This window comes from Typopeltis vanoorti, chromosome 15 (genome assembly GCF_054136105.1).
Source record: "Typopeltis vanoorti isolate ZY-2024b chromosome 15, IOZ_Tvanoo_1.0, whole genome shotgun sequence".
NCBI lineage: Eukaryota > Metazoa > Arthropoda > Arachnida > Uropygi > Thelyphonidae > Typopeltis > Typopeltis vanoorti.
In genome coordinates this window covers 55,602,256-55,626,031 of record NC_143563.1, presented here as the reverse complement: position 1 = coordinate 55,626,031, position 23,776 = coordinate 55,602,256, and the positions used below count along the sequence as shown (strand labels likewise).

Below are 23,776 nucleotides of genomic sequence, written 5' to 3'. Positions count from 1 at the left end.
TTAACTGTCGTGGAGCGACTTTGTGTCACTTGTTAACGTGTACTGTGGTACTTAGAATTTTCTTCTTTATTCTTCGAAATTTCAAATTTTTGCTGCACAGTTGATTTATTGTTTCTTCCCAAAGATAAGAACAAATTTAACATGTTTGAAAATAAACAATTGATCCTGTAATGACAACAGATTCCTCTTTGCAATGAAATTATTTAATGGTCGTATTAAATTTGCTGTCTTTTATTCTTCAAATCAGTGCAATGGAACAAAAGTTTTTGTTCTTTCATTTACTGTAGATATTATTTTTACATAATTTTCCAATGCTTGCTTTGAAAATCATTATTTTATATTTTTTAAAGTCTCATTTATTATATGAGCTTTTGTTTTCTTTCCTTGGAAAATACCATTATATGGATCGTTATGCTTCAGTTTTAAACTAGTGTTTCTGCTTTTACGAACAACAAGTGATGTTATGATTATGAGGCCTTGTTTTTATATATATATATATATATATATATATCCAGTGATATTAAGCCGGAACTTATTTGTCTTCTTGAAATTGAAATAGATTTTTTTATTTTATTTTTTTTTGTATGATGCACATAGTTACACTATCTATTGCTTAACATTTGTAGATGTGAAAATATATGAAAGATATTCTGCACAGACTGATTCAAAATGTATTCTAATTTTGAAGATTTCTAATTGCATCATCCCTCTTCTCTCTCTCGCTATATATATATATATATATATATATATATATATATATATATATATATCCCCACTCCTAGAACTGCATTATAAACAACTACTCTAATTTTCTACTGGTTTGACAGTTTCACAGACAGTATTCAATATCTGTTAGTTCATTTTACTGCTTTTGACAAAAGAAGTAAACTAGTAATATTGTTGTATCTGCCGAAGCAGGTACTTCTAATTTAGAACTATTTCTTTGCAATCTACAATCATTTATTCAGCTGTCTGTTGACATTATTCTAAGATTTAGAATTCTATTTTTCACCATATGAAAACCATTTACATGTATGCAACAAAAAGGAAAGTTCAGTAGTGTTTTTGTTTTTCCTTAAAAATTCCAAATATGACTACTTTTACTGCTGCTGGAAATAACTTTCATCTTAGAAATAATAGTGTCTTCTCAGCTGAAGGTAAAGGCTTAAAAGCATTAGATTACTCTCAATTCTATTGAGAAAGAACAGATCACTTTTTCGGAAGTCAGATTAAAGAGCCTCAAGCAGTAGTGCATAATACATCAGCAATATCATGTTTTGTTTTCGATTATATCCTAAATAGAAATACTGATATTTCTTTTACAGTCTGATACAATATTTATGTCAAAATAATTTCTAATAATCACAATTTCACTTTTATTATTGAAAACTTATAAATTATTTGATGCAGTTATTTAAGAAAGAAACATTTGAATTAAAAAAAAAATAGGTGCATATGTGTTGTATAAGCATTCAACTTTGGGAGAGGGAAGAGGACCCACCTATTCATCCTTCTGATGTTTAAAATAATTTGTTTTCAAAACTGTTCAAGACAATTGTTACAAATGTAAATCACTTGGGGAAAAAAAAATAGGTACATATGTGTTGTATAAGCATTCAACTTTGGGAGAGGGAAGAGGACCCAACTATTCATCCTTCTGATGTTTAAAATAATTTGTTTTCAAAACTGTTCAAGACAATTGTTACAAATGTAAATCACTTGGGAACATACTCATACATTTTAGTGTAAAATTGTAAAAGTATAGCTACTTCAAAAATGCCACCTATCTAAACTAGTGGTAAATGTCTTTTCCAAATATGCGGTGATTTCTTTGTACTAAAAAAAAGCACAAGATAATGTTGATAAGATTTATAATAATAAGAAAATAGGTAGTATTTTCTTTTTCATTGAGTAGAGATTTCAGAATGTGATTTATAATATTTCTTTGTGTGTGTTTTTCAAAGGTAAGTGCACGTGATTATTTTCTTGCTATTTTTGTCAACTGAATTTCGGAAATAATGAGAATGACTAACTGTAGTGGAGTTGTAATATTTATGACCTCTTGACTTAGAAGAGTGAACCTTTGTTACTTGGAATTTCCCCCATTAGGAAATTCCAAGTCAACATTTTGGTTGTTTCCAAGATATGTGTTTGTGTTCATTTTGGAAGATGTGTTACAGAAAATATTGTGGAAATTATTTTCTTGCTGATTTCCATGCTTTGTGTTAAACAATTGTTTTAAAATATTCTGAAAAAGATGCTATCAAGCAAAATTTATGAAATAAGGTTTTAACATTACTTTTTACTAATTTAATAAGCTGAAAGGCTTATTAAATTAGAAAATCCATCGAAATCTATGGATTTCGATCTGAGTTTCGTACCCAGCTATAAAAACACAAAGAGATTTACCATTCTCCTTTCTATTATTTTTTTATTTTACCTTGCACAACTCCTATGTATATGCATGTCACATTATTATGCTTGGGGTGCTTAAGGGTCAAAGCTGTATAACTGAGAGGAGACCTCCACATAGCCTTTAAAGGAATGCGGAGAACCGACCAGGGCTTCTGACCTAATGTCCAATCCTCACCTTCTCGTGGTGCACCCTGTTGGGTATCTACTTGGATACTGAACGAACGAGGATGGGCTGGCAATTTGGGATTTAGCCAATCAAATTGTATTATTATTGGTTAAACCAAAATAAAAAATTGATGGTATAACATGACAGAATTTCATGCCGGCTGGGGCATCGCCTGGTTAAACAAGGCCCCCGTTGTTTTCGCCAGGGAACCAGGGTGAACAGCGAAAAGTCAGCTACTGGAACAAATCTGAAAACAAACCCCAACTCAACATCACCAGAGTTAAAGATCGGTACTATCAACATAAGAAGCCTGAATGGCAAAGAAATGGAGCAAGCTGAGGAATTAGATAAGTACCAGATCGACATAATAGGGGTGACTGAAACAAAAAAGACCAAAACTGGTGAGATCTTTCTGAGCAATAAATACAAAATGTTATATTCAGGCAATGACATTCAAGGAAAAGGAGTAGCCATAGTATTCAACACAAAATACGAGGCTAATCTTCTTGAATGGCAGTCAGTCTCAAGAGTAATGTGGGCAAATATGAGAATGGGGAACTGGACATTGAGCCTATGGTCCCACAGAAGGTTCAACTAAGGTAGAAGTGGAGGAGTTTTTTGAGGCTTTAGAAAAAGCAACAGACACAATGAAAAATGAAAAGTTGGTCCTTGTTGGGGGATCTAAATAGCAGAGTAGGAAATGATTGTGAGACATACAAAAAATATTTTGGGAAAATTTGGAGAAAAGAGCAAAGCTAATAATAATGGCAAATATCTGTTGGATTTCTGCTCAGGACATGGACTGGTTATTACTAACACCATGTTCCAACATAAAAATGTGCACAAATTCACATAGAGAGAAGAGACTAGGAATAAGAAAAGTCTCATTGACTATGTTATTGTTGATAGTGATGTTTTCTCCCTGGTGCAGGACACCAGAGTGTACAGAGGATTTGAAATTGGAAGTGATCACTATTTAGTCTTGAGCAGGATAAAATTGAATTTAATATTGAAAAGAATAACATGTAAGAAAGTTTTAAAGCGAATAAAAGTTGAGCAGCTCTCAGATGTGAACTGTAGACTAAAATACACAGATTATTGAAGAAAAAATGAAAGAGTTTGAGAACAGGAATCAAACCTTGGAGATTCAGTGGCAAACTCTGAAGAAAACATTGATTGATTCTGCCAGAGAGGCATGTGGTGAGGTTAGCTGTAAGGATAAAAAAATCAGAACTCCCTGGTGAACACAGGAAGTTAAAGAGGCAGTGAAGGAAAAGAAGAAAGCATATCAAAAGTTCCTGTCAAATAAGTCAGCTTGTGCTCTTAGAGAATATAGAGACAAATGCAAGAATGCTAAACACTGTGTAAAACTAGCTAAACAAAAGTCATGGGAGGACTTTGACAAGAATATAGAAAATAAATATCAAGAAGGTGGCAAAATATTCTGGAGGTTGTTGAAGAAGCTTAAGAATGGAGGAAAGAGTGCTGTAAAAGGAATTAGAGATGATAAAGGTGACATGAAAACGGGAGAAAAAGATATCCTTGAAGTATGGAGTAATTACTTTGAAAAACTGCTAAATGAAACAAGCAGTGATGACAGCACAGTGGTAAAAAACACTGACCAGGCATGCAGTCAGGAATATATATCCATACTTGAAGTAGAAAAAGCCATCAAAGGCTTGAAATGTGGAAAGACAACTGGAGTGGATGATATTCGACCAGAAATGCTGAAGTATGGTGGTATAAGCGTCTTACAGTGGCTGCACTGCATAGTTCAGAAAGCCTGGACAAAGGGACGAATTCCTGATGATTGGAGTAGAGCTCTAATAGTACCCATATATAAAAAGGGAAATAAAACTGCATGTGAGAATTAGAGGTATTTCCCTACTGAGTGTTCCTGGCAAGATCTATGCCAGTATACTTGAGAAATGGTTGAGAAGAATTGTGGAAGAAAAGCTTGGTGAAGAACAAGCTGGATTCAGGCCAAATAGAGGCTGTCAGGATCAGATCTTCACTTTACGACAAATAGTCGAGAAAGCATGGGAATATAACAAAGATCTATTTAAGTTTTGTCGATTTGGAAAAGGCATATGACAAGGTGCCAAGAGAGAAGCTATTCAACACGCTGCAGTTATATGGTGTCAATGGGGCATTATATCAAGCAATACTTCGTCTTTATTTGAGTTGTAAGTCAGCAGTTAGAATTGAAGGAGGTACAGGAAGATGGTTTAATGTTAAATCTGGTGTGAGACAAGGATGTTCATTATCCCCTCTGTTATTCATTATCTATATGGATCACATTATAAAGGAAAGTGGTATTAAACATGATATCAAAATTGGAGATGTTAATGTCAGCTCTTTGCTTTATGCAAACGATGTTATACTTCTAAATAAATCTACTACAAGTCTGCAAGATTCTCTGACTAAATTGAATAGCTGTTGTAATAGATATGGTATGAAGGTCAGCAATAAAAAGACAAAGACGATGAAAATAGGTTGAATCATTGAAAATGTCAATTGTGTTGTGAATGGAGAACCAGTGGAACAAGTGAAACATTTCAGCTATTTAGGCACGATTTTTACTGAAGATGGTAAATTAAATATAGAAATAGACAACAGAATCAGCAAAGCTGGTATGGTGGGAAGTCAATTGAATAAATTCATATGGAATAAGAGAGAAATTAGTCGGAACACTAAATTAGCTATATACAAGACAGTGTTCAAACCAGTTTTAACTTATGGATCTGAGAGCTGGGTCAGAAGTAAAACACTTGACCAAAGACTAGAGACCACAGATATGAGAGTCCTGAGAAAGATTATAGGCGTGAACAGATGGCATCAATGGCAATATCATATTAAAAACGAGGATATTAAGAAAGAACTTGACATTGTCAGCATCCAGGAATGTGTTAGCAGAGCTAATCTCAGGTGGTATGGTCACTTAAACAGAGTGGGCGAGGAAAGATTAGCAAAACAAGTGTTCTCTGCCAGGTTGGCAGCAAAACGATATAGGTGGATTGATACGGTACAAAGTGCTTTAGACGATAGAAATATAAGATCTGATAATGTTGGAGTCTTGACAAGTAACAGGCTGATTTGGAGGAAAATTGTAGATATGAAATTAATAATGATGTAATTTTTTTTTTTCATGTAGTACTATCATATCCTGTACACCCCTTGAGGGTACATGGCAGGAATTTGATGATGATTATTATGCTTATAGATTAGATACACTGCTGCTGTTTGAGAACAACTCTTTTTGCTTTTATGAACAAGATGTATTGTAATTCAGCACTATAATTATCTTCTGAGTTGTATTTGCAATTTTTGCTAAATAACCCATGGACTTCAAAGTACTGAATGTAATACAGTTTTTTAAATAACTGTTTCACACATGTGAAGGAAACTAAAATTTATTAAATATTCCCATTTAATTTGCTCAATATATCATGAGTATCATTCGGGGAGAAAGCAGAAGAATTGGCTACAATATTTAAATTATGAACACAAGAATGAGATATACAGCATGTGTATACTTTTGTGTGTCTCGGTTTCAGCTGTATGACTAGGAGCAAACACTATTGAAAGTTCCGGGGAAATAAGTATAGTTATAATTAAAAATTATAAACAATTAATTCCCAAAACTTAGAGATTGGCATAACCTTGGTATTGGGTCTGGGTAGTGACCCTTCCCATAATACATAGCATTATACATCTCCACAAGGAGATGTATAATACATAGCATTATACATCTCCACAAGGAGATGTGCTTTGCATTATGGGATACTAAGGAAAGTGATGAACTTAGTCCACCTTTGCCACGAGTTGCTCCAGTCCTGAAGATACTTCAGGCGTAAACTTTGTTTACTTATACTTGGATAAAGAATGAAACTAAATATATAATTTATAGTCTAACCAAGTGGGAAAAAACTTCCATTCAGTCTGATTAAGATGGTGGCATAGGATTTCACACAATTCAAGAAATAGATGATCAAATTTAAACCTGTTGTAGGTTTAGATTTGATCGTCAACATCTTTGACTCTAGTGAACTGTGTCTATTTAAATTATGAACACAATTTACTTTCTTCCTGAATGATGCTCATGATATATTGAGCAAATTATATGGGAGTATTTAATAAATTGTATTATGTCTGCCATGCTGGTCTCTATTAAATGCCTCGGTACTGAAAGTTATTTGCATTTCTAATTACTCTGCTTATCTTTGCATTATCAGCAAATAGCTGTATGTCACCAGTCAAATATTTCTTAGTATCATGAATGTAAAGTTCTAGTAGTAAGGCTTATACGTTGGTCATACATAACTGGTAATTAGTTTACGGAATTAACAACGCATATAAAGTATATTAATTAAAGGTAACTTTAATGAAGTTATTTAAAGAAGTTATTCATTAAAGTTAACTTTAATTAATATACTATGTGTTAATTCCGTAAACTAATTACCACTCATGAACGTAAAGACGATAATAGTAAACCATTGGCTGAACCCTTGGGTGCTTCACTGGTCACCTTAAATCTCGTAGACTCGCATCTCCTCCTCCATACATCACTTTTTGGATATGTCACTCAGCCATCCTCTTATTCAAACTAATTTATAATCCAATACCATATACTGCGACTTATGCAACAGCCTTTCATGCTTGAATCCTATGAAAAGCTTTATCAACATTCACAAGTATCGTGGTTTTATCCTCTCTGTGTAACTCCGCCATAACTTTGTTATAAAATTTAAGCAAGTTATTCAAACGTGACCTTCCCTTAGTAATCTTATATTGTTCAGTAAAGAATATAGATTCTCTTTCAACCCATTTTTGTATGTGATCTCTTGCAAAGTTTTTCAAAAACTGATAGGTCAATAGTTACACATTAGTCTTTGTACGACACTTTTGTGCAATGGGGGTTATCATACATTCTTTCCTGTGCTGATATACTCGTATTATACAGCCATTTCAAAATAACAGCCATTCAGCTGAACACACTTTAGCATCTGTGCTGGTATCCCATTGGTTCCTGTTGCTGAATCTGTTTTTTCTTTCACTGTAGTGGTAGAAATGATCTGAATGTTCCATACACCAAGTTGATAGCTTTTAGCAAAATGGGCACTTATTAGCTAAACAATCTCTTCTGCATCTGCCACCCACATATCATCTGCATTGATGAGTTATTCTTTCACATTCAGTCTTTCTTTTACTTGCAACATAACAGTAGGCTTATTTTGGGTTGCCTTTAGATTGTAGAGCTGGTGTTTTCATCCTCACACTAAGCTTTCTGTATAATAGTGTAACTCTTCTGGCTTGAGCCTTATAATTTTCATAACTGACATCCTTATGCACATGATATTCCTTCCACATCTTATTATTAAGCAAGAAATTCTTAAGAAAATTGCATCCATTTCACTCCCAGATGTTTATTCTTTGAACTCTATGGACACATTCTGATATTGCATTGATGTATTTTTTTAAATATTTCCCATGCATTGCTGATACCTTTCCCATCTAGCAACCAGTACCATGAGATTGCCATGGTATTGGTTGCTAGTTAGTCATAATTTTCTGCTTTGAAGTTCATCGTGTAACTTTTTGTAAATGGAATACTATACACTTAGCTGCTTCCTGTCCTAGTACAGCATGATCACTGTCACCAACCAGGGGCAGTAAAGTCACGTCTTTTACTGATTCCTCCCCAACATTATTATTAGGTCTGATATGCTTTAATCTAGATTTCCTTCTGTTACATGCTAATTAAGGAGATTGTTAAACAACAGCACAATAAATTCAGTTTCATTCTTTTCATGAGATTTTATTGCTGTCCAATCAGTATTCAGATAGTCACATGTTTATTCATTGGCATTAGCAGCTGATCCATATTCTGTAGCAACAGCAACATCCCACCATATATTTGATCTTGTTAGACTCCATCTTACACCAAATAGCCTCAAACTCTCGACTACATGAAAAGGGTTACTAATATCGTAGTTATAGCTTGCTACACTAAGTGGACTCAGATCATCTGATATCATTAGCATCACACCTTTCCTCTCCTATCTTGCCTTTTTAAAAATACTGTACCTTTTACACTAAATAGCACATCTGCTTCTGGAACCAGATCTCACTGTGTGAATCTGAGGTCACAATGTATTTGCTAAGGCAACAAACTTGATTCCTTTGTTCCTTATACTCCTGGCATTTGTGTATAGGCATAAGTTACTTTTTTTTTTGTATATTTCCCTCTATAGTTGGCATCATGTTAGTCAACTTTCAGGTTTCTGCTTTTATCTAATGCTTTACTTATGCAGACAACCTTGCACAGACTTAATGAGTCTGAATCAGATGAACATGCAATCATCTTTTCACCGTAATCACCTCCATTATGGATCATATTTTTATCATTAAACTTTATATATATACACACACAGTGATACCCGGAAGTTACGCGGTAGGTGGGACCAACGAAAAGCACATAAGTCGAATTCGCGTAACTCGGGGTATAATTTTGCATGTAATTTATATATACAAACATACAATTGGGACCACAGGTTTACAAAAACACTTATACTTTTTAAGAAATATAATCATAATTGTAGTTTTTCGTACATAAAAAAAGAAAATTATTTCAATGTCAATGGTTTCATAAAATCTAATAGATTCGTCTGACGGCATAATGCCTTTTTCTTGTCACGCAAAATTTCTTCATAGCAAGCCAGTGATTTTTTTTATACCTTACCTTGTGGCTACAATTCGTTCCTCGTTTGAATCTGTCCTCCAAAATCTGTAAACCTTTCTTAATTAAGCTGAGACCTTCTGTTAATTTTGCAATTGTCATGTGCTTTTCTGGTAAAACTGGATCTGAGGTTTCGGTCTCTTCAGCAGCGAAGAGTCTCCCTTCAGGAGACTCTTCGCTACTGAAGGGTGTCTCCAATATCGGAGACACCCCAAAAATCTCCGATAATCCTTACAGCATCTACAACATTAAACCATTTCCAAAACTCTTTAACAGACAGTTTTTCATTTTGCCTCATAGCTTCATTCAGATTTGCAAACGAACGGCATGTAGTATGCTTTGAATGTTTTTCTTTTCTTGCTAGCTGTAGAAGAATCCGACTTGCTTCTTTTGGGCAACATTATTATTTTTTATGTGATAAAATTTTTATCAAGAACATAACATTAAACAATTGCAAGGTTTGTAGACTATAAAAATCATGTATGAATGGAGATCGCGTGAAACACGTCAGTGCTTGTTCACAGCATGTGCGACACTGCCTAATGCGGCCGGCGCCGGAAAGATACAACTAGTGGTGAGGCGTGACGGGAATACGTATATATAAGAAACCGCGTAACTCCGGATTCGCGTAAGTTGGGGTATGACTGTATATATATATAAAGCGAAGTCAGTTTTTAATGTTTGCTTATAACGTGAATGAATTGACTGATTTTGATGTCTTCACCAATAGAGGATGTTCCAAAGATGGTTTATGTGCGTTTTCATCAATGTGCACCTCCAGATTATGGAGCAGTGATTCTTTTTTTTTTTTTACCTCCCTCCATTGCCTGTACTGCAGTTTAACAATATCTGGCCACAAAATAGTGGCTAGATATTGTTAAATTCTATTGTTATACATTGTGATATTAAGTTCTTTTATTAATTTAACATTGTTTATTAGTAGGTATTTTATATTTTTTTCCCAATATGCTGCGACAAAGAGCAAGTTTTATAAGTCACCCAACTCCTGCAGCAAGGCATATGAGACTAAATAGAGTGAAATTATTGAAGTTTCTTGGAATAATGAGGAAAGGTCTGCTTTCTTTTACAACTGTAATATAAGATATTCACTGATCCAACAGTTGTGATCGGTACTATGACTAGTATATCAGCACTGTAAAGCACTTAAATACAGACATGAGTCTCCTGGAATGTATTGTTTGAATGGAAAGAGGAAAGTAAATGAAATCACAGCTCCTCCTGAACCATTATTATCACTCATTACAATGCAACATCCACAGTCTTATCAATTTATTGAGACTATTCGAGCTTTCAATTCACCGTTTCAAATGACATCATTTGCTGTGAAGTAAATAGTTGAAAGGGAGTTCATGCCTACTTTCAAGGTGCAAGGTCAGGTGTACCATTTGGCTGGAAGTTTGTTGCCAGTTGAACCAAATGATCATAAATTTTTACAAATTTATTTTATTTCAAACCTACGAACAAGCAGCTTTCCATTATAGACGTATCACAGGGTTGAACAAGGAAATTGTATTTGATTTACAAGGAATGTTAGTTATATATATATAACTAAGATAGTCATATCTTAGAGGAGAGGATATATAACGTCCTAAGATACCTAGGACAAAATATTTACGTAATAAAAAAATTACTACTGTGGTTCATGTGTGTTAATTTTAGTCATGAATTCTCCACAGGTTTCTCTATATAATCAAAACGCACACATATATGTATATGTACACACCAACTTTTAAGAATGCTAACAATGTGTAAGAACTGAGACTTGGCTAAACTTGCAAACTGGGTACTAACAGACAGATTCAATGTACTCACAGCTAATGAAGTAGCAATTGTCATTACTGTTCAAGAATTTAACCACAGAGACATGGTCGCAATGATAGACCGAAATGGATAGAGCCTATGATGCACTCTAATATCCACTTTTATTTGGCAGAGGAGAGGATGGATATTGCATTGATTTACCACAGATGATTCCACGAAGTGGAGAACCTACACGTAGAAAAACTGTTTCAGCAATGAATTTTTACATGTATTGCATGATAGTACAGATGGAAAATTTAAATCAACTCTTTAGATGTGGTCAACTCATCGGTCAGTACTGGGTTGACATATGCTAAATTGAGTCTGAGCACCTCACATACATGCATTTAAACCAAAGTAAACTTTGGGTAGAAAATTATACATCTCTGCAATGCATTGTACGGTGATGAAAATGCTTCAAACATTGGCCAAATTCAAATATTGCCTTCTTTCATTGGAAGCCTTCATTATTTCCATGAAAAAGACTCGCTGACCTTTTCATTACCTGTGCAACAGTAATTGGCCAGAGATTAGGTCTCATACCAATAAATAATTTTGAGACTGTTGATACCAAACACGTTCAAGTGCAGGCCGTCCCTCTTATGTGAATTCCTTCTTCCTTCAACACATCCAAAATCTCAGTCATTAAACTGTGCAAATGTTGAAATTATTTCTGCACTTTGTAATGACTTAAGCATTGTTTTTCAGAATATCATTAAAATATATTGTTAAAAATAGCATATCATTCTTTATAAGGAAATCTTAGATGCATTAATTGGTTTATCAGATTTAAACAACTCTGATTATTTTTTTTTTCCCCTTGTAGGATATTCTCATTCAGGTAATTCAGATACTCCTGAAATCAAAACTCCTGGTATGTGATGAAGAAGAAAGTGACCTTCAGCCATCCTCTGTAGTATCTTTGTATTTTGCCTACAAAAATAAGAAATTACGAGTCAACATTAATGTACCTATGAAAACAGAAATGAAAATAGAACAAGAAACAACACATAAACATATAGAAGAAGATAGAAAACTCTTAATCCAGGTAGGATATATGGTTTTTAGATGTTTGCATGTGAATGTTTTTTTAGATAGCAATAGTTTAAAATAGCATTCAGGTTTTCTATAGACTGGCATTCCATGCTATTCATTGAGGAAGTGAGCATGAAAAAATGTTTTCCTTAAACAATTCGGGTGTTTTGCATACTCCAAAAAAGCATATGAATACTATAACTGCCCTAAAGTTTTACACCAAAAACATTTAGTGACATGCTTGCTGTTTCATTAACCATTATCACTAGTTTCATTAATCCAGAATAGAATGAAAATTAGTATTTTTTTCAGAGTATCTTTCATGCACATGCAGCTCATGTTTAATCTTACTGCAATATTGATGGATTGTAGACCTACCTAATGAGAATGCTGATTAATGACATGAGTTTTTCTTCCTTGCCTTTTAAAAGGATTTCACCATCTGAATACTTGCATTCTGCTTATTAGGTGGTAGCTTAAAACATGAAATAATATTTCTTGCTATTCTTGAAAATTAGGTTGAAAACCTATAGGTCTCAAAACCTATGATATAACAGTGTCATGCATGGGCAAGTGACGAGAGAGAAGAAAGGAATCTGTTAAAGAAGGAATTTCTAAGGTTCAGTGAGTCTGGAGTTGCACTACTTATGGATGTTGACCAGCAGTTGCATATGTTCATACAGAAGGAAATTTGGAATAGTGGCAGTCAGCTCATTGGAACAACATTTCTGGAAATACCTATAGAAGAAACAGTGTAGAAATAGAGCATCTATGGAAAAACATTTGGAGTCACTGAGAGAAGGATCATTTCTCAAGTACATAGTTCCTCTGTATATGGGCTGGCATTCTGAAAGAGTTTTTTGGACAATGCTCTTATGTTGATTACTATTCTTTGTCATTCCTATAATACGAGTAATTGAAAGACGACTGTAATAAGCATTGATTATCTAACTTCATATGCACTCTCAATTTTCTGTAGTACCATTGGGATGTCAAAGAAGAGGAAGGGCAGATGTTGTCATTGTCAATTCTGGAAGCACCAAATAGGCTTAGTTGCTGTTTTTGAGCAGCAGGCACATTTTTTGTATGGCACTTTCAGATTCAGATCTGGTTTAATACTTTTTATTGCTGTTGCAAACTAGGCGAAGTTTAAGTTCTTGTCTCACACCATTTGAGAGATGCTATTTTTTTCTCTCCTTGGAATGCTTTAGTGACCTAAGACTTGAATAGTTGGATGGTGGATGAAGGTATTCATTCTAGCTAGAATTATTTGTTATTTTGCAAGAGTAAATGCTTAGTCAGAGAGAGCATGTGAAAGTGGCTGAGGAAGGATACTCTGTAGAAAATCAAACTTGGTCAAAGTTATGGTCTCTGAGGTTATCAAGAAGAGAGCTGGTGAAGAATAGGCCAAAGATGATGTGATTATGAGAATATAAGCATTAAACAAAAATGTGGTATATTAACCTAAGCAAATAACTACTTTACTGAAATTTTTTTATTTCTTTGTCAATAGGAACAAAATTATTTTATTGGAAGGAACAAAGAAATTCTCAAAATTCATGCTAAAACTAGTGAACTAGCTTGACTTAAATATAATTCTTTAATTCCTGTAACTGTGTGTTATGATTGAAGTACTACGAGGACATGTTGAAGTTTTAGTGGAGTATTAGCACTAAGAAAGGATTAAAAACTATTTAAGTTACAGGCATTAAAGAATTATATTTTGAAGGCTGCTGAACTGTGATATAGTTCCCTGTATCTAATTCAAATATGAAAATAAAGTAATTTTCTAGAATTCTTCAGTAAACTTTAAATTTTTTTCTTGGGCATATTTACATTTTTGTATATTGCCTTAAGACAATTTTGAAAGTTGTTGCACAACACTTTCAGAGAGAATGGAAGATTATGTGTCCATCTACAGATTCATTTTGACATAAATACATAAAGTATATTTACATAAGAGACTTAAGAGGAAGGTCTCCGTATCTCAGTTGATGGCAGTAAGCTTTGGCTTGAAAATCTTGAGTTCAAATCTCATGTAAGATGCAAAGAACATTTATAATTACTTGTCAGTTGTGAAGTTAAATTAACATGTTACAGAGGAAAACTTGATATAGAGGGTGATAAGTTTTTCATCACACAAGGTAAGCTGTGTGATGAAAAACCAGATAACATCAGGTCATCCCAAAAGTAATGTCATTTTTAGCATTAAGTTTTTAAAGGATATAAAAGATAAATCACTTGCTAATTTAATCAAGTATTTATCATCCATTTGAATTAATAATGCTCTTCCTTCATTGTGATAGCTTCATAATGTGCCATTTCTATAGAATTCAGGAAGTTTGGAGGCAAAGAAGTCAAGTCTCAATTTCAGTGTCTCTAATGTATCATATTGTTTTTCATTAATGAAATGTTGCTAACTTTGAAATAGGTGTAATCTGAAGGTGCAAGATGAGGGAAATATGTGGATATGGAAGCTTTTCCTAGCCAAGTTCCTCAATTTTGGTGCAGGTGATTCTTGCACTATGACGGTGTGCATTATCATAATGAAAAACAACACCCTTTCAATTGACCAGAGAACACCTCTTTTCTTTGTTTTTTATTCAATTGATCGAGTTGTTAACAGTATACTTCAGCTGTGATTGTTTGGTTTTGTGCCAAGAGTTCAAAGTGTATAATACCAGCCATATCTCACCAAATGCTTAATAGAACCTTCTGAAGGTGAAGGTCTTGTTTTAGCTGAGGTTTAGCCTGTTCCCCTGAATGAACCCACTGCCTTTGGTGCTTAACATCCTTGCAAAGTATCCACTTTTCATCAAAAACAGAGATTGAACCTCAAGAATGAAGAGCACTGCAGATGTCTACATGCTCTTTGATTGTTTGTCAGTTCATGAGGAACCACTTGCCAAGCTCAGACAGTATTTCAAATTCTTGCAAATGTCGATGGATGGTCGATGATGATAAATTAAGATATTTAGGCTAAATCTTCAACAGTTGCATTGGCATTTTTTGCAATAGAGGCTTTTAGTATATCACTATTCAGAGAGAGACAGGGCGTTCAGAGCGAGGGGAGTCTTTTAAACTAAGCGCCTTTTTGAAATTTTTGGAACCATCACTGGCACTTTTGCACATTCAAAGCATTATTGCCATTCACTTGCATGTTTTTTACAGTATTAGCAGCATTGTTGCCTTTTTTGAACTCGTAAAGCATGATGTGCCTAATGTGCTCTTTAGTGACCTCCATTGTAATAAAGGGTTATTTAAACAGTAAGTTAAGTATAATGTTCTTGCAAGTTGGAATTCCTTAGAATGAGGCTGCCTCAGCTTAGTGATACTTATAAAGTTTTAAAACAATTTTTTCACAAGTGCAGCATAAAAAAAAAGACATTACTTTTTGGATGACCCTATACATAATTGATGGTCTGTGCAGAAGATTAACCAGTATTATTGCATTAGATTTCCAAGAAGCAAAATTAATTAGCTGTGACACTGCTGACCTCATTTTATGGGAAAGATGAGATATTAATATTTTGTTAGTAGATAAATATGTGATTTTATGCACTATAATATTTTGCTTTGTGACTATTCACAATAAAAGTTTAATTTTATTTGCTGTAGCCAATTATTTATTGGCTTTCCCATTACTTAGAGGTGGTTGGTCAGTTGGAATTGTAACTGAAGCTGCTAAACCACTATTCGGTACAGTCAACCTAAAAGCAGACTAGCATAGTATGCCTTTGACAAAGGACATTTCATCAGATAGAAGAAAGTTGGGCTGCCACACAGATCCTAGTTCAAATCACAGACTGTTCCTGGAAGCAGCTTGTGTTCTACAGAATCCAGTTAACTGCAATAGAACTGATGTAATCCTATACAATTTTGGTGCACTTCCATAACCTACCCTTCAGCAATAATTATAGATCACCACAGAGGGTGCTGCTGTTTCCCTCCATATACTATCCTAATTATTGAGATCATTCATTCTCAGTTTGATAGTGCCAGTTTGAACTGGCAAAATGTGTGCATGTAAATATAGTTTTTGTTTTCATAAACTTCAGCATTAATGAAGTGGTTAAGTCTGTGAGTCCAGTATATTTTATTTAATTGCTTGTGTTCTTCTGGCTAGCATTCATTTACCTATTTTTTTACTTATGAAAAAGATTCTACACACTTATAGAGTAGAATTCTGATTTCATACCATCCAGTACAGTAGTCTAATATCATAATTATATGTTGGATCTGCTCCAGTTTTTCCCTGTTTTCTTCATTCATATTCTACTGGAATGCAGTAACCATATTGCCAAGATGTTTGCTATATAGCTTACACTAGAACACAAAAAAAAATGCTACATCGGATTCTTATCATGCTGTAAGTTCTCTTGTTATGATCCCATTCTGGTACTTTCCAAATAAGTTATTCAATCATATATAAAGATGCTTCATCTAGTTGTTTGCTTTTGCAGGCTCCTAAGCACCATTAGAATCAAGGGAAACAAGATTATAGTTTGTCTGACCTCTGTGCAGATTATACCAGTCACTAAAAGAAAAATGACATTGTGAGACTACAAATAAATTGCGAGATCAAGCTTGAAATTAAATATTACCACTCTGGTTTTCATAGGAACTTGAGTGGAAGTTGGCTTTGTTGTCTGTGTAGGTCATATTCTAGTCACTTTATTTAGGAACAGCATTTGTCTGCTTTTCAAGCTGAGCTATATACACTGTCAGATTCTGACATGGATGACAAGCACGAAATTCTTAATTTTTTTTTTTTAACAGAATTAACTTGTATAATCGTTCATTGCTTATTTCTTTACACTTGCTAAATTGTTGTTTTTAACATTTTAAATATCATCTTGTATGTCACAGAGTTGATAAAACAGCCAACATTTTTTATATTCCAGCTCTGGAATTATAGCATGTTCATGTACTGCTAGCAATGGTGAAAACTGATCTTTGCTCAGCAGTTGAAAATAGCTTTCTCATATACTCTTCTCCTACAGTTTGATTTAAAGATAATAACTATGAGCACATGAAAGCTTCCTACAATTATCAAATTTTCTCATATCTGCTGTTTATGGTAGTAGCTGTGATCATAGCAGTTGCATGTATTACTGACCTCACAAGAATACCACAGGATTACTTGCTCTCTCAGTAGGTACAGGGAGACAAATACCGAATAATTCTTTAAGGCATGGCTTTGCTTTTATGAAGCTTTCTTAAAAAGCTTAAGAAAATGTCTTATTTCACAGGTCAGCAGAATTGATTACATTGTCAGTCCATGGTTGACATTTTCCAGAGCATTTAGTTATACAAAGATTATTATTACCCAAAACCCCCATGGAGTCAGACTCATCTGGGAGGTCCTTTTTATCTCTCTCACACACACACACACAGCTCATCATACCATGCTTTAAACATACTCAAATTCTCTTCAGACACCACACTCTCAGGCGAGGCATTCCAATCATTCACAACTCTGCATGAAAAAATCTGCTTCTCACTCCCCTACTCAACCCTCTTTATATAGTTTCCAGAGATGACCTCTGATCTCTCACTGTTTTCTGTAGAACCTCTCCAGCATTGATCCTATAACACCCCCTTACTAACTTGTAGGTCTCTATCATATCGCCCCTCTTCCTCCTGTCCACCAGACTCTGCTAATTACATCTTCTCAATCTTTCCTCATACTCGACATTCCAGAGGTCAGAAACTACCTTAGTCAGTCGCCTCTGGACCCTTTCCAACATCTCTTCATCCTTCTGAAAACCAGGTGAACAAATCTTGGCACAATAGGCCATGTGTGGCCTAATCAAAGCCTTATACAATGGAACAAGAATCTTCCTACTTCTACAAGTCCTCCACATTGTTCCCAGAAGCCTCTGTGTTGTCTTCACAATTTTGGCTATGTGTCCCCTAAATTTTAGATCCTTATCCACTATCACCCCCGGATCTCTTATTTCCTCCACCTCCAACAATATATCCTCACCAAGCATAAATTCTGCATCTCATCTTTGTTTTCCAAATTTTAAAACCTTACATTTTGCAACATTGAACTCACATCCACATTTCTGTGCCCAGTCACTCACTTTATTCAAGTCTTCCTGCAAGGTCACAACATCCTCACTACTCTTCATGGTTCATCCCAACTTTGCATCATCTGCAAACAACTGAATATCTCCATCCAAATCTTCACCAATAGCATTAATATACAAGTTAAACAGTAATGGCCCTAAAACAGACCCCTGAGGCACCACTAGTGACTTTCCTTTTCTTGGATATCGCTCCCCCATACACAACTTGTTGATACCTATCAGATAGCCAGTCTCCAATCCAATGCACTAATCTAATATCCAACTCCATCCGCTCTAGTTTGACTATCAAAAGCCTTTGCGAAATCTAAGCATATTATTATGTATCCTTCTCCTTTGTCCAAGGAAGCAGTCGCTTTATTGTAATATTACTAAAACATTACCTCCCTTTAGCAAATTCATGCTATCCGACAGAGCTAATACCATTGTTGTCAACCCAATTCTGGATCCTAGTTTTCACAAGCTTCTTCAACAACTTAACTATAACACCTGACACATAGATAGGCCTATAGTTTTATTGATTTTTTATCACCTCCTTTATGAAGTGGCACAATCTTGCTCTCCTTAGGAACTTGACCCAATGTAAGACTCATATTAAAATAAATGTCAAGGCCGGTGTCAAACTCCCTTCAGAATACGTAGTGATATATTATCAAGTCTCATAGCCTTATTAACATCTAGTTTGCTCAACTCCCCATATCTCTTGCTCACTTACAGTCAGTCTCTCCTCCCCCATCATCAGCTGCTCTCAATCTCTCGATGAAGTCACATTCACAAGAATGAAAGACCTTTATAAACTGCTAATTAATTATCTCCACTATATCTTCTGCAACAGCTGTCTTTATACTATTTTCTCCGATCAATGTCATCCTTCCATAATCATTCTTTCTTTTGCTGGCTACATATCAAAAAGAACTCCTTAAGATTCTTTTTGGCTTCATTAGCTAACTGCTGTTCATACCTCACTTTAGCTACCCCTCACCAACCAAGTCACCTGCCTTGCCTGGTCTTTGTAATCCTCATGGAATTGGTTATTTCCACTTCTTTTATGCTGCCACCATAATGCCCTTTTTCTCTGTATCACATGCTTAATCTCTCTATTCATCCATTTCACAGCTACCTTATTCTCACCCTTGGAATATGTTTAGACATTGCATCTACTAGATAATTTTTTGAAAATCCCCAAGCTGCATTGATTTCTTTTTCAGCTAACTCCTCATTCCATGCTACACCTGCAAGCTGTCTCATGAGCTCTTCATAATACCCCCCCCCCCCTGTAACTGAGATAGGTTCATTTTTATTCCATGTTAGCACTATTATGATGAACAAGAACAAGCTCTAGAACAGAGATTGGAAACTTGGATTTTTCATTCCATACACTTTTAGCATCTGTGCTAATATGCCATTAATCACTATTGTTGAATCTTATTCAATTCATGCTGCAGCTGTAGTATCTTTTCCTCATACACTGAAATTTCATCTGGTGAAGAGATAGAATTTGAGCTTAATATTTCATATACCAGATTAATAACACTTGGCACCTGACAAATGAACACCCATAGAACAATCTCTTCTGCATCTGTCATTTGCATACCATCTGCATTCAGTACAATTATTATTTCACATTCATTTCAATAGAAAACAATAGAATTATTTTCGATCGTCTTTGGTTTGCAGAGCCAGTTTCTTTACACACTCGGACAGCTTTCTATATTGTACAGTTACGATATTTTAAATCTTCTGGCCCTGCACCTTATTTTCATAACTGACATCATCCTTACACACAGTATAGTATTCCTTTCACATAATCAGTTATATATTTGGTTTAATCCTTTATCCAAGTGTAAGCAAACAAAGTTTGCACCTGAAGTATTTTCAGGACCGGGGCAAATTGTAAAGGTGGAGTAAGTTCTGATCACTTGCCTTTGCATCTCCCATAATGCAAAGCACATCTCCTTGCAGACATGTATAATGCTATGCATTAAGGGAAGGGCCGAATGCAAAAGTCATATCACCATATACTACTTCCACCTTAGTATCGCCACCTCTTGGTCTGACTCCCACTGATGAGACATAGGTCGAAACCAGTCCAGGTAGTCGTCCTTCCCTTGATGCATAGCATTATACATCTCCGCAAGGAGATGCGCTTTGCATTATGGGAGATACTAAGACGTGATTAGAACTTACTCCACCTTTATGAGTTGCCCAGTCCTGAAAATACTTAAGGCATAAACTTTGTTTGCTTACACTTGGATAAAGGATTAAACCAAATATATAATTGGTAGCATAGCCAAGTGAAAAAACTTCCATCAACTTTAACATAATCATTTTCTGAAGAATTTCTTGCTTAATATGATTGCACACCCAATTCATGCCTACCCTATTTATTCTTTGAAGTCTAGTGACACATTCTAATATTGCATGAATTATTTTTTTTTAAATGCACTGAACTGTTGCATCTGATATCATTCCCATCTAGCAACTGATACTATGGAACAGAACCTAGTATACTCCTCAGTTGGTCATAATTTTTTTGTTTTTTTGCTTTGTAGTTCAGCATACATTATTATTCTGAATAAAACATCCATATACTTAGGTTCTTTCCAGGTCAGCACAGCGTGATCACTGTCACCAACTAGAAACATAACTGTTAAATCTTTAACTGAAACCTGACATGCAGATCAGATCTGACACTCTTTCACCTCTAATTCCTTCTATCACATGCTGCTTGAGGAAGTTGTCTCACAACAACTCAAATATGTTTCAGTCATCTCATGAGATTTCACTATTACCCAGTCATTGTTCAGACAATTATTCATCCATGATGATTACACATTTAGCACCCATCGGGTTGATTTGGCAGTCACTAGCAGCTTATCCACAAGATCTGTAACAACACCCCACCATGTATTTGATCTTATTCTGAGCCAACTTCAAACTCATTGCTACATGGAAAATTGTTATTAGTATTGCAGTCCTGTTCTAACTGGATTTAAATCATCTGATATCATTAGCAATGCATTCCTCTCCTGTCTATACTTCATAAAAATATTGTACTCCTTACACTTGACTATTGAGAAGTCGATTCTATTGACTTCTCCTTATTTGAAATGTCCTCCAGACAATGATATAGCACCATTAATCACTTTATGGATACCAGTTATCAGGGCTTGGTAAATACACTCACCCTTGGTGAGTAGATTTTGCGAGCTGGCGAGTAGCTGCAGACTGGACAAAATGGAATATTTTTACTTAATAAAACTTTCTAAAAGAAAACGCAGAAGAATATGGGTAACATAAAGGGCTATTCTAGTAACAAAAATATAATGTAACAAATTATATTTTCCAACAAACCAATGTTTTTATTCTTTCTGTTGACTTCTCCTTATTTGAAATGTCCTCCAAACAATGATATAGCACCATTAATCACTTTATGAAACCTATTGACTTATTAATTGGAACATATTAAAAAAAAAAGGGGGGGGGATCTTGGTTGAGGTTTTTTTTTTCTTTCATGACAAGTGGGAATTTGCATGATTTGTTGATATAGCACCATCAAGTTAGTATATGAGCCAGGTCCCACTAATGCTTACAATCTGTGGGTCAAACATATTTACCAAGGCAGTAAATCTATCCCTTTTTCCTGATAACTTCTGGCATTCGTGTTCAGACAAAATAAATTACCTCAAGGTTTTTTATATTCTCTTTTATAGTCTGCATGACCTAGTTGGATGACCACTAACCACTCGGCCAGCCAGGTTGGCTGAGTGGTTAGCGTATCCGCACTCCAGCCGAAAGGCTGCGGGTTCGAATCCCGCTGTGGGCATGGATATTTGTTTGTGAAAATACTACTAGTGGTGGACGGTGGTGGATGGTGTTAGTATGATGAAGGTAGTTGCAGCTGGTGGAATGGTGAAGACGGATAGTTGTAGAGCAGGTACCCTCCCTCGATGAGTCTTTGGACTCCCTGGAGGTGTCGGGTAATAATAATATCCTTGCACATTCTTCATAAGTCCAAATTGTCTTGGACTTATGAAGAATTGTTTAAGTCCAAAATAAATTACCTCAAGGTTTTTTATGTTCTCTTTTGTAGTCTGCATGACCTAGTTGGATAACTTTAATATTCCTGTTCGTATCTCATGCTCACTTATACAGATATCCTTGCACATTCTTTATAAGTCCAAATTTGATGACACATTCATATGATTGAGCAGTATAACTTTGGTTGCTCTTATACACAGATTCTTGCCATTCTTCCCATCATGAATACGTTTTCCTGACTATATTAGATCTCATACTAATAAATAATTTCTCCTTACTCATACCAAATGCATTCAAGTTCAGGCCACCCCTCTTATGTAAATATTCAGTCTTCAAACTCATTCTACACATCAAAAAAATAACCATTCTTTCTACACAGCCTGTACATTAAATCATTTGTTATCATGAGCCTTCTTAATTCAGTGCTATAATATCTTGGTAATATGCTAATGATTTTCACTTCCTCACTCTTTGCTCTCACATCTTCCAGCAATCCTTTCATATTGTAACTCATAGGTATTTATCACCATTCAGGTTGTTTTTTTTCCTACCACGGCTACGTTCCTTTTAGCACCCAGAAAACTCAAAGTAGTAAACATTCATCATTTGCATGTTTTATAATTGAATCTACATATAAGACAAACCCTACTTTTTCAAACCCAAAATTAAAAAAATCGATATTTTAAACATCTCCACTGTCTAATCATACACTCCATGGGTGGAAGTCCAAACTGTCTCTCTGAAGCTTTATTTCTATGTTCTTTTGCGTAATTGATGACTTTTAACTTGAATTTTAATGAATATGACAATTGTTTTTTAGTTGTGGACATTTTTATGGCTAGTGCTCAAAATATTGTTAATTCATAAGTCTGCAACCCACCAACGAGTTGCAGACTTATGAATGATGCTTTTAGAGTTCTGATTGGTTTATTTAGAATTAGCCAATAATGATGTCAATCGACAGAGTTAACAAAGGCTAGTGATTGGTGGAAGCCTGTTCGCAGAGACAAGGTACTGGCAGTTTCGCCACAGCAACCGTGGGTCTCTCAACCAGTTACCCTCCCGTGTATAAGACGGCCCCAATTTTTGGTCTAAAAATTTTAGGAAAAAGTATCAGTCTAATGCTTGGAAGAATATGGTAACTAGAAATCTGAAAACAAATCTTCATTTTACTCATCTTTATCTTAAATGAGACAAATCTTCCTATTCTGAATTTCACTATTCATGCTAGCATTCTGTTTTTATGCATTTTTAGCACAAAAATCAGCAGTAATATACTATAAAACACAAATTTTTCTTTAAAAAAGTTAAATTTGATTCTCTGATTTTTTTTAGATATAGTTAGGCAGTTATTCCAATTCAGGTTCAGATGATGGAGAGGCTTCAGCATTCTCTTGAAACGAATCTTCAAACTTGTGGCTGCAGTAATAGTCAGCTTTGACATTGAATCCTTATTCAATGGTTCCG

At 34.9% G+C, this 23,776-nt stretch overlaps 1 protein-coding gene across 4 annotated transcripts in view; it reads left to right on the top strand.

The window, feature by feature from the left end:
- Cul1 (cullin 1) overlaps window positions 1-23,776 on the top strand; it is a 371,162-nt gene that overhangs the window by 338,056 nt on the left and 9,330 nt on the right. For all 4 annotated transcript variants that reach the window (XM_090405682.1, XM_090405683.1, XM_090405681.1 and 1 more), the window contains one exon: window positions 11,968-12,189. In XM_090405682.1, coding sequence (XP_090261808.1) covers window positions 11,968-12,189 — 222 coding nt within the window. The remainder of the gene's footprint in view (window positions 1-11,967; window positions 12,190-23,776) is intronic.